Here is a 13,130-nt window from a genome sequence, read left to right on the forward strand (position 1 = left end):
AAGTGTGTCCAAACGCTGGACTGGTTGTGATACCAGAGCGATAGAAGCCAGGTCAATAAACCACATGTTCTCCAATGAACCATCCCAGGTGTACTCTCAGTGGCAGGAGACAATATGAGAACAGCCCCACCAAGGCTGGAGATGCAGAAATACTGGAAGAGCATAATGGGCTGAAGGACACAACAGATAACAACAATGTTCAAAACTCTCAAGCATGAAGAGTAGAAAAGTACTATATAAGAACCAGAACAATTTGCCATTTAGTAACAGAAGGCAGACATTGAAGGTAGCTACATGTACCTTGGAATCCCACGAGCAAACAGGAGCCATGAACCATGAGGAATAGTGGTAGAAGTGGACAGGCAGAGGAAGATGGCTGTAGCTCAAGAATAACCAAGGGCTGAGACAGGAGCTTGAGAAGATGCGGAGGGTGAAGGCAACAGTAGTCCCTGTGGTAATCAGATTACTTGGGGTAGTGACCGCCAAACTGGGTGAGTGGTTCAAGCAGATTCAGGGAACGACATCCGAGATCTCTGTCCAGAAGAATGCAGTCCTATGAACAGCAAAATTATTGCACAAGACCCTCAAACTCCCAGGCCTCTAATACAGGACCCATGATCGAAGGATAAAGAGCGCCTTCAGGGGTGAGTTTGGATTATTCTTTTTTTTTTTTTTTGTAATATTTGCAGTGCCACGTAAAATCAAAACTTTCTACAGGCCTATTTTCTGAAAGAAATGCAAAACTGAAGTAAGAAAATGTGACCCACAAAAATATTTACAAAATGGTTACATTGTGACTTGAGACACTGACACCATAACAGGTTGCATGCAATTTAATGTAAAAGCTGGATTTAACAACTACCATAACATACAGTCAACATACACCTACCTATTTCTTAGATACGAACTTTTAACCTTAACATGAAATTCCACTGGATAAAAATATAAAATGTATGCCTCTTCTATATCATTCACAGTGGCCTGTCAAACTTGCATGTTCTGATATGTCCCAAAAGATGCCATTATGGCCAACACAATACGGGGCTTTTATTTCTTTCTTTCCTAGGATCAAAAATCATAATAAAAACACATGGAATTTTTATAAGGTTACATAAAACCAAATGCTAAATTCAGGTCACCATTTAACTAACTGATGAGAAGCTAGACAAGATTCAGTTACATTTTTAACACAAGTAAAATTTCATTACAACATTTGACAAAAAAAAAATGCATATCTGTAATGCATTAAGAGAAAATATTAAGCTGGAAAGTGAACAACTGCATTAAAAACATAGTTTGCTGATTACACAGGTCACATTTGCTTCTCTTGAGTACTGGCCTGTTCATGTCGTAGGAGATTTTAGGGTAGGCATACAGAAAAACAAAGGAAAATGTAAAATAGCAGAATTACAGATTGGTGTTCCAGGTAACAGTACGCACTGAAATGATATTCAGTCTCCGATCTACTTCATCCTCGATATACTGCTATTACACATTTTCTAACTGAGCTTGCATTGGCCTGACATCAATGTCAATTAGTCATTTATCCTGATGAATTGCATCCAAAAAGATGATTCTGCATATCAACATTTGATGGTGAACACTAACATTAACATTACATGTCATTGCAAGAAATAGGGCCTACTTTGCAAAGTAGTAAAGTATAGTTTGGCGTGATGAAAGGGCATGTATATGTCAGACATTGATACATTCTTAGTCCTGTCTTACACTTGGATTTATTAAACATAACAAGTGGTTATAATTTTAGGGGCGGGGGGCCACATGTGGTTTTCACAGGCACCCATCCATTATTAGTTTCATGTTACACTGTGAAAGCCTCCTACTAGAAGCATATAATTGTGCAACTTAAATTGTGGAGGATCAACATGCTTTACATCTTGCTATTATATTATTTTGGCTTCTACAGTGCTATTTTTTTACGCTTTATTTTCTGTTTGAAAGTTACCATACCTGTGACAACTGCTTTTTAAGGGATGGGATGAAATGAGATGTGATGTTATTTCAACACCTCCTGTAGCACTATTAGAGGAGACAAGTTTAACTACATGCTCATGTTGTATCCATAGAAGAGATTGCTCTTTATACCAATTCTAAAGCTAAAGCTAGATGAGAGATTTGTAACCAATCACAGACAATCACTGACTCTCTGTCACCCACATCACTTTGGTCTGGCATCTTGCTTCCTGCACCTACTGACGTGACTGCACATACTGGTGTGAATTTCCCTGCTGTTTTACAGATTTGTGTTTAGTGTCATTATAAAATTTATTCAACATCAGTCTTGCTTCATAATTAACACAGCAAGTAGGTACAGGGTGACAAAGGAACTGACACACTTTCAAATCCATACATATTAAGAACACCACAAAAGTCCATTTCTCACTGGAAATAATTGAACACATTAGAATTATTCTCTTACATTGTTTCCATAAACTGGCAGTGACTTTACAATTGAATTTGAATTCACAGCTGTTGGCAGACAGAATGTGTTAAAGAATGCCAGGCACAGTAAAGGTGACAGGGAAAGAGAAGCTTGATCCTTGCAAAAGTGTTCACAGAACATTCTCTCGTTGGGTATGCCAAACAATTTGTAATCTACCTGGAAAAAAACCACAAAACAAGTCTAAAAATAAGTACATCTCCCACTGGGAGTAACTTGTGAGAATTAAGTGTTTCCTGCATTCAAAATAACTTCACCTTAAAACAGGATTGAACAGTATCTTTAGGTTAAAAGTTTTAAATGAGCTGAGCTAACATACCACAAACAAGAAATTGGTTAAATTCAATGCACTTGTTTGATTCCATCCTTGAAGAAAATGAACAATAATACCAACTTGTTTGCATCACCCCTTTGTTTTTGCCAACACAGTTCCATTTCTCTGTACATGCTATGGAAAGGGATGCCAAGTAGATAACATATGAACTTAGTTCTCAAATATTTAATGGGGTTGGCTGGAAGTTCTTCAGTTCCTTTCAGGCACCTTAAACAACAATCACATCTCACTCTACTCCCTACCACCTGGAGAATGTTTCTAAGATACAGAGTCTTTGTTACCCACTGCTGAGCTCCCTCCACTTGTGACCAAATTACGGAGCAGTTTGCGTCGACCAGCTTGGTAGTCCTCCTCATCAACATTGACTAACAGTTTTATAGCCTCGTGGCCTACAGCCTGTTTTAGGGAATCTGTGATAAAGACCCCTTTGAGGGCCTCTAACAATGATCCATTGATGTAGTCCCTCCAAAAGGCATCCAAGTAGGTGAGCTCAGAAAATTTGATGTCACAGATGATGGAGCCCAAGTCTCGCGATTTTAGGATAGTGTTGGCCTGGTTGAAGCGCTCAAATTGCCGCTCCACTGCCTCTTGCTTGTTGGAGAAGACGTTGCCCTGAAGTGCAGATTCATGCTGGCAGTACTCAGCACGAACTCGTAGACGAATATCTGAAAGGATTGAACAAAAACACAAAAAACAAGAGACTGTCAAAGTATTCTGGACAACTTCTTTGTCATTAATTGTCTTGTAAATGTTGTACAAGATAATGATTATTTCAATCATTACAGTGTTAAAACAAACAAACAACAGAAGATATGCTTCAAACTCACACATCGCTTCTATACTATACCCTTCCTGATATTCCAAATAAAGCAACACTCCTAAAAGCAGCAGTCATATCAACTACAAATTACCACATGCTTTTTTCTGTTCAGTGCAATTTGTAGTAAATTGAGAGCTACAGAGCTCATAAACCACATGTGTAGTTTATTTAAATATATCCCACCCAAAATGTTAAGTTCTGAAAGGCAATAATAAGCAACAAGGCTAGATTAAAAAAACAAAAGGTAGTTCGAGACCATGACTTTCATTGCAAAACTAATTGCACTGCTTTAGTTAATACAAAAGACTGCTTTATTTCTACTCTTTTATCTCTTTGAACTGCGTGTGGACATTAAAGGTGAATCTTTGGATTGATTTAAAGTCAAACTAACAGAAGTTTCTCTGTTAAAATTTGCCTTTGCCCTCTTGCAGTGTACCTCAAGGGTCCTCTATTTTGCGTACCTTTGGGCCCATTAGGTTTGCTTTGAGGAAACATAATCTGTCTTTTCATCGTTTTGCTGATGAGATCCAGATTTATAATCATATGATATTCACTGCGGTTCTTGTTAAACTGCCTTAAAAACCTAATGAATTGGTTAAAGCAATACTTTTCGTCATTTTCATTAATGAAAGCAAAACAGAAATTGTTATATTTGGTGTGCTAACCAGCTGATGGACTGTGCTGCCTCTTTTGGCTACTTGGGCTCACACATCCATGAATCTGATAAAAACTTGAGTGGGACTATTGACAGCTCTTTCAACTTTGGAAAATATATATATATATATATATATATATATATATATATATATATTTGTAAAAATAACAAAACAAAATGATGCAGGGCTGTGATTGGATATGTTTGGTGTATGTGTGCACATACACACACATAAGATAGAATAGAAACACTGATATTTCACTTTGTGGGACTAATAAAGGTATATCAAATCAAATCAGATAACGCAGTATATGCAGTTTCTTCTTACCGCATGTTTGCTTCTCTCTGCAGTCAGCCGAAGAGTGAATTCTCTTCCGTTTGCGGTTTGGTACAGGAGGAGTTGGCTTTGTTTGTGCAGGACCCACGTGTGGTGCTGATGGGGAACAACAAATGACTGGCTGGGGACCTAGAAAACAACATTATTTTTATTATGTTTTTTTAGTCATCTGAATCATACTGTAAAATGTGAATAGGAAGACATAAGCGTGCACTCAGATGTCAACACCCACCTGTTCTTCTGTACGGTACAGTGTCTTTGTTCTGTACTCTTCCTCTTGGTAATATATATCGCACTGATGTCTCTTCCAGGTATTTATCAACAGGGTCTGGGCACACTGAAAAGAAATGATTTCTGATATTATTTTATTTCAAAAGCTAATGTGTGTGTGAATGTGTGTGTGACTGGTTGTGTAAAGCGCTTTGGGGTCCTTAGGGACTAGTAAAGCGCTATACAAATACAGGCCATTTACCATTTAATCCTCTTCAAACTACAGGAATCAGTCACACATAATGCAAAGATGACATGCAGCAATCAACATTTACGTAAAGAACGGATTAAATTAGCTTTATATATATCATTTTAATGTTTGCATTAAGACAATCGCATCTGTAACCGGAAGGTCGCCGGTTCGATCCCTGGGCTCTCTGTCCTGGTCGTTGTGTCCCTGGGCAAGACACTTTACCCTACTTGCCTACTGGTGTTGGCCAGAGGGGCCGATGGCGCGATATGGCAGCCTCGCTTCTGTCAGTCTGCCCCAGGGCAGCTGTGGCTACAACTGTAGCTTGCCTCCACCAGTGTGTGAATGTGAGAGTGAATGAATAGTGGTATTGTAAAGCGCTTTGGGTGCCTTGAAAAGCGCTATATAAATCCAATCCATTATTATTATTATTATTATTAATACACAAATAAGGTGACGGTTCTAGAATGATGTCTTTACTCCAAGCAACATGGTTATAAACAAAGGCTTTGAATGAAAATGGAACAGAATTAAATTTAAAAAAAAAAAAATCATGTTAAAAAAATGTAAAAAGTAAAAAGGCTTGAAATTCATGTTAGTGAGCCGGTGACACTGGATGATATTTCTGACTGCTGGATTGTTTTGTTTTGTTTTTTAAAGCTAGAGCTTAAATTACAGCATTGGGTATTACTGTTTAACATTACTGCATTTACTGTATATTGTCTCCTTAACTTCTTCTCCCCATGGTGTCTATTGTGCTGGCAGAGGAAAGCAAAGAGAAAGATGATATTTGCAACAGAAAAAAGAAAAAAAATAATCAGAAACTAGCATTATTAGTTAGTTCACATCCCATTTTATCTTAGGATGATATGGTATACCTCATAGTACCATATCACCCCAACAGGACGCGTTCTCAGACTGCTGGTTTACTTGTGTCACCGGGGTATTTAAAAGTAGAATGGGAGGCGGTGCCTTCAGCTTTCAGGGCCCTCTTCTGTGGTTTGGATTTGTGAAACAGACACCCTCTTCTACTTTTAAGATTAGACTTAAAAATTTCCTTTTTGATAAACTACACAGAGCTAGGGCTGTGCAATATTACCAAAAGTAATTTCTTATCCCGATAATGATGTATTATAACAAAATTCTGTGCATTTTCTGTAAATTCAGCGAACAGCTTATTTAATCACCACATCAAAAATGCCATTTATTTTTTACACTTATATTAAACAATCAAAATGAAGTAAGACTGGGCCTTAAGTAGCATTATCCCACAGTAAAACCAACTAGATGACGCACACAGTCACACAAGCGCTTCCCTGAGGCCTCCGGCTGTCATTACTGCTCCTGTGTGGTCGTCAGGCAAACATCCTGTCTCCAAACATCGACTGCAGTGTCAGTCTTGGATTAAGTGCACCGTTAAGCTAACACGGGGTGAGTTGCAGATGGCTGCCCCTACCTGAGCCTGGTTCTGCTAGCGGTTACTTCCTGTTTAGGGGGAGTTTTTCCTTATCACCATCACAAAGTGCTTGCTCATGGGAGCTCATCTAATTGTTGTGGTTTCTCTGTTTAATTGTATGGTCTTTACCTTACAATACAAACACTGTGAGGCAACTATTGTTGTGACTTGGTGCTATATAACTTACTGAAGTGAACTGGTCTGCAACAATGCTTGAGTTATATGTCAAAGTAACATCCAGAAGACCTAAAGTTTCCCAGCAGAACATTACCCAAACATCACACTGCCTCTGCCAGCTTGCCTTCTTACCATAGTGCATCCTGGTGCCAGGTGGTCCCCAGTTTAGTGATGGAGATGCACATGTGATGTAAACAAAATGGCAATTCATCAGACTAGGCACAGCTTTCCATTCCTCCATGGTCCAATGTTGACGCTTACTTGGCCACTGTTGGTACTTTTAGCAGTGGACGAGACCAGCATGGGCACCCTGACTGGCCTGCAGCCCCATATGCAACAAGCTGTGATGTACTGTGTATTCTGACACGTTTCTATCAAAACCAGCGTCAACCTTTTTTTTTTGTTTAGCTACAGTACCTTGTCTGTTGGATCTGACCACATGGGCAAGCCTTCATTTTCCACATGCATCAGTGAGCCTTGGCTGCCCATGACCTGGTCAATAGTTTACAACTGTTTCTTCCTTGGATCACTTTTGATAGATACTACCTACTGCAGACTGGGGCACTGAGATGCCCCAATCCAGTTGTCTACCTATGACAATTTGGCCCTCGTCAACCTAACTAAAATCCATTTTTCGAGTTTTTCCTGCTTCACACCACTCTAATGTAAATTCCTGCATGAATGTGCAAGTTATTTTTGTAGTCATTTATAGGACAACATGGAGTTGGTTAGATTAACTCACCGGCCTGCCGTTTCCTGAGTGTGACATAAGGCAAAAGGTCATGGCGGGTGATAATCCTTAGAAGCTGCAGCACATGTCTGAAGTTTGTCTCATCACAGCGACCCTGGCGCTCTAACGCCAGCAGAAAATCTCTTCCACTCCTGATGCCACCTCGCTCATACTCGTCAATTACATCAACAAACAGGAATGACAATACCCTTACATCCCGATGTGTTAGCTGGGCTCCAACTATGTCAAACATACGGTGGAGTGAGTACAGCCCATGGGAGTTATCCACTGCTTCCTCGGGCCATGGTTCAAAGCCCCCATCTCTTCTGGTCAAGCTAGAGTTGGTGGAGGAAACAGAAACATTCCTGTTGACCAACTCCCCAGTAGTGGCTAAAGCACCAGGGCAGCCTGGCCTGCCTGTCAGAGGCCTATGTTCAAGAAGCCCAGCATTTGCACTGCTCTGACTCGACTCCAGCTGATTCGGGTGAATGTGAGGTCGGATCTGATGAGCATTGGAGTTCTGAGCAAGCTGGGGAGGTATAAGAGCATTAGGGAGTTGAGGTTGTTGTGATGTCATCTCAGGGGCCAATGGTGACGAGGGATGCGAGAATCCCTGCAACTCCTCCTTCCAATCAATTGATGAACTACAAATAAGGAAAGGAACAAAGACATAAATTTTCAAGCACTTCTGATAAAGCTTACCGTTAGTGAACATAAACATGAATAACCAAACGTTAACATGATACAAACAAACAAATAGGATCACTCACATCTTACTTTTGAGAAGGCATTTCATAATTACAGTCACAGGTGGAAATTAAAATTTATCAGCCACTCAAGCATTTAACCTGCCACTATCTTGCTTTTTTGTGTGTAAAAAAAAAAAAAAAAAAAAAAAAAAAAAGAAGCCTGGTGCTTCGCGGACCACGGCGTTGCTTTTTTATAACCATTCCCTTGTTTCCGGGTTTCAAAAAATGGCGGTTTTAATTTTCACGAATGAGACCGAGTGACGCTACTGACCAGCCAATCGGTGGCACGTAGTATGACGACGTTACATGTTAGTATCTGCTCGAATCACATAACGGCATTTAGATAAGACTAGCAGGTTTGTGCACTGTTCAAATTTCCACACCACTTAACCTGCATTTGGGCAATGACTGGTGCTAATAACAGTACAATGAACTACGTTATTTAGAGAAACAGAACAGAGCAAGTAAGTGTTTATTAACTCTGAATAAGATCAATGTTGCACATAAAAGGTTGGGTTTTTCTGAAAATATGAGTAATTTGCTTTATGTTGTATAAATGTGAATTACTTTTAGCTTTTTACTAAGTTGTTCTATTTTGTAAAAGCAGTTTGTGTCATGTACAACAATATTTCCCTCAAATGCTCACTCCTGAGCACCTTGCCTCTCTTCCACTCTCAATATCAGCAGTGAGTAAATCTATCATAAAAGAAACTTAAAAATGGAGAAACTGAGTGCCTCAAGTAAAGTAATGAACACAACACAGTCAACACAAACTGAACATAAGGACAAGAAAATGAAAACTGATACGTGCCCAAGCCCGTAATTATAGTGAGATTTTTTTCCAAATGAAGAGACTGATCAGTCTTTTCCAGCCTTACTGATGTTTCAACGCACTAAAGGCCCTTTTCCACAGGACGCGGTACACGCAGTGCTGCGCTCTGAAACCTAGTTATTTCTTTCCCACTGCGCCAAGCAAAGCGCAGCGCTATCGTGCAAGTACTTGTGCATACCGCAGTCAAAATTCAGACCAGTTGAACTTTCACCACTGCATGCTGCAAAGTACCTTCACACCTACAGCTGCGCTAAGTTCAAGTACACAAGGAAGGAAAACAAACTCTTTGTGTTTCTGAGTTCAGTAAATGTTTTGACTCCAGAGTCTTTAAGTCATTCCTTTCAATGGCTCTGGGGATAGAAGCATTCTTCTTTATGAATGACCAATGCATTTTTTTAATTAAACATTTGAACATATTACAACACAAACTCGCATAGAGGATTTTGGGTCCTACGCTCTAGCTAGCTGTCAGCACAGCACATGCCATGGCCTATGTGAAAGGGCCTTTAATGTACACACATTAATGACAACACTTTTTAATACTATGGACTCTGTACAGCAGCCGTCTCATACCGCTACCTGGGCTGCAGCAGATATCTTGCGCTTAAACTGTGTAATGCATTTAATCTACATTTATTTCCTCTCCTAATATTTTACACTACAGTTCATTCTTCATTTACAAAATATGTGCTTTGCTAACCCTTGTGATTGGGCATATTCTGTAAACATCAACTCTTTGTGGGTGCGGACAAGATAATAAAGTTTAACTTTTATACTTTTACAAAAAGTTGAATTATTTAGATGCCACATGTTGGGTTGCTTGTTCTTCCCTTTCTTTATTAGGTTTCATACATTTTTAATGTCACAGACGCCTTCATTTACATCTGATGTTCACTTTTCCTCACTTATACAATCAAGCAATCCACTAGGTGAGATAATGTGAGATGAGAATTTCTAAACCAAAACAAGGAAAAGGGTTTCTGACAGAGTATATCATACCCTAGAAATACCTAAAATACATGTACTGTTTCATGTCCACTTTAATGACAATTACATTCCATACTGCATTCTGGGAACATTTAGACTGAACGCAAGTAAAATATCAATATAAATGCCCGTTTCATCACCGTCCCAATGCCTGCGAAAACAAGAAGGATTATAAATCACTAGTCAAATACGAAAATGTCTGCTTATGTTGTGGCGACTGTAATTCAAAGTCTTGTTAGCATTTATAAAAATTCACGAGCCCAACTCACTTGAATAGTTTCTAAAATAAAATAAACAAGAACCACTTCCATCTGAGCAGCAAACCACAAAACAGGTTAACAGCTAGCCACGTACCAAACGGAAGTTAGCTAGAAAGCTAACTACATTTAAATAGATTTAAAGAAACTGCAGTTTGTTTGTTTTTCGTATGATTGCCACATCCCTGTTATTGTTCTCTAGCTTAATAACCACTAATATGTAAAGATTACGCAATACAATGCTACACCGATCTTTATGAATTACGTTATTTGTTGTGACTCCTCGTCGATTTAGTCATGATTTCATGTAAGCTGTAACGTCACCTACCTACAGTAATAAGATCAGTAAAAAAATTACAACGAAACAAAAGATATACATAATTATCAAAGATACATTTATGTTACCTTTAATGTGTCCTGATGAGTCCGAAGCTATCAAACTTCAGTAGGCAGCTAACGGTAAGTTAGCTTCTCGGGATGTAATAGCAACGCTTCTTTGAAGGTAGAAACCAAGTTTAGCTACGTTTAATGTTTTGGTCAACTGCACGATATTTGTTAAAGACATAGGTTTCCACCCTATTAACATGCGGCACTGCTGCTTTCAGGGTGAGTTTCAGATACGAGTTCGTTTAATGGTTTTGGTCTTCAGCCTGACACCGTGGGAAAATAAGGAAACAATTTTCAGTCTTCAGCTAAAATGAAAGAACTTCCAGTTCAATGATCAGTTCAGTTCCGGTGTTCGGGGTACTCAAATTAGCCACTCGCTTTGTGAAAACCCCTTGGTAGTACACAGACGCGCTTGTGTCTGTAGTTCAATATAATATTATCTATGAGTTTTTGTGCAACCTCATGTTGTCATGACTGGATAGCTTATTAAAATGTAACATGGACGGTCTGTGTCATTGGTTAACCTTATTCTTATACGGATTCTCCTGTGATATTTGGTGATACTAGTTCATATCACCAAATCTGCTTCTGTCAAGATACGTATGTATATATATATACATATATTGTATATATATATATATATATATATATATATATATATATATATATATATATATATATATATAGTTGTGTTGACAAACAAAACCTAATATTCAACCGCTGAAATTACAGCAGGCAGTATTTTGTTCTTTAGAGAACAAAATAACTGTTCTCTAATAAAGTTGGGATCAGATTTCTTACCTGAGATGTCAGGTAACGTTGCCCACATGTGACCAAAAGTAATTTTTTCATGTTCTTCGATACTGGAATATTTGTGCCGCTAGTTTAGTAAATTAGGATAAAACTAGAGATGGGAAGCTCCAAGCAGACATTTCGACATCCCGAAGCGCAGATGTTTCGAAACACTGCTCCGAAACGTGGTTCACAACACCCAGATCACGTGACCACGACAAACCCAGGTTTTGGTACCCCAGTTTCGACTGGTGGCGTACCATTTTCTATTAACCAGTCTTTTGGACTGAGGCTTGTAATTATTGACTTTATGTTTTTGATGCTACCGCTTCAATTTACTATATGCGCGTGTAAAAGAAAATAATACCGTCTCTGTCATTATTATTTTTGCTGTGGATTGTGAAGACTAGACTATCCAATCTCTTAAACACTGGAATCTAAAGGATAATGAAATAAACATTGTATAGATTATAAATAATATATAAATAGCTTATTTTAATGATTACTGGAGAGAAAGCGAGAGACAGAGGCTGGTGGGTGAGCTCCATTCACTCCTATAAGCAGAGAGAGAGCGCACACTGGGCTGTAAAATCATTAAAAGATCTCAATGATAACAACAAACCTGCTTTAAGGAGAACATTTAGTCTTGTCTGCTTTCAACATAAAATGACATTTACAGCATTAAGTGACTTCATCCTCACTACAATCCGTTACTCACATATGCGCCGCCATAAAGAATATGTTTATACTAGAGACGCCAATAAAACCCATTCATTAATTACAGGCGATCTATTTCTTAACAATTTTCATGACAGATGTGTTTTTTTTTTCTTATGCAGGTTCACTATGACCAAAACTCCAGACTCCCATCACGCCAGTGTCACAAGATAAAGTTCAGGAAAGTTTCTGCATAGTTCAGAGGCTGCTCAGCAGAGGATGAAGATGTGCGTGAAACGGACTGTTACGACTGGTCAGAATTATCCCATGAAAATGTTAACTTTTTTTTTTATAAAGAAGGAAAACACATGTAGTCTTTTCATTTAAATGTATATTTTTAAGTTAATTAAAATCAAAGCTAACGCTATGCCAGCTTCTCACTTTGCTTGACAGTGTGTAAAACCAACCTGATGACATGAACTTCCAGAAAACCTAAAAGTCAAACAAACACATTCAAAGTTTCAGGGCTGTGAGCACAAACGAAGCCCTCTGAGCCCAAAAACAGCTGTAAATCAGTGTGGTCGTTACAGTGAACACCGCAGACTTTTCTCTGTTTGTTTTACTATATAAATTGATTTATTGTGAGCAGCAGGAATATTAACAGATGGAGAAATTTGCTGAAGCACATCGATCACTATAGTCACAGATCTGTCTTTAACAATCTCATTATTTTTCTTCCCTTGTTTGTATGAAAACATCTGCTGATCACAATTACTGACAGTCTGATATAATAAGTAGCTTTGCTTGGAATTGTGCAGGGCATGTCTGCGGGGATGGGGTTGGGTTTCGAAGCCTCAATACAGTTTCGACACAACTGCTTTGTTTCAGAGTGTCACAAAGCCTCGCTTTGCCATTCACTAGATAAAACCCAGTAATCAATTTTAGAAATTTACTCTTAAGCCGTGCGCCATTATTTAGAAAATATTCCACCACCTCCGCGCTGTGAATCTTGGGATGGTTTGGGCCACGAAGGAAAAAG

The 13,130-nt window shown here is 38.8% G+C and overlaps 1 protein-coding gene across 2 annotated transcripts; it reads right to left on the reverse strand.

The window, feature by feature from the left end:
• Window positions 1-815: 815 nt before the first annotated feature.
• dedd (death effector domain containing) lies at window positions 816-11,590 on the reverse strand. 2 transcript variants are annotated; one of them, XM_040003695.1, is made up of 5 exons: window positions 11,444-11,590; window positions 7,443-8,074; window positions 4,840-4,944; window positions 4,599-4,736; window positions 816-3,460 (listed from the first exon to the last, which is right to left on the reverse strand). In XM_040003695.1, the coding sequence occupies exons 2-5, from the start codon at window positions 8,005-8,007 to the stop codon at window positions 3,054-3,056; spliced, it is 1,215 nt and encodes a 404-aa protein (XP_039859629.1). In that variant the 5' UTR covers window positions 8,008-8,074; window positions 11,444-11,590; the 3' UTR covers window positions 816-3,053. The 2 variants fall into 2 exon arrangements, with proteins under 2 accessions (XP_039859629.1, XP_039859628.1); XM_040003694.1 differs by lacking the exon at window positions 11,444-11,590 and adding an exon at window positions 10,661-11,022.
• Window positions 11,591-13,130: the final 1,540 nt, after the last annotated feature.

This window comes from Simochromis diagramma, unplaced genomic scaffold, assembly GCF_900408965.1.
Source record: "Simochromis diagramma unplaced genomic scaffold, fSimDia1.1 OVJJ01000466.1, whole genome shotgun sequence".
Lineage (NCBI taxonomy): Eukaryota > Metazoa > Chordata > Actinopteri > Cichliformes > Cichlidae > Simochromis > Simochromis diagramma.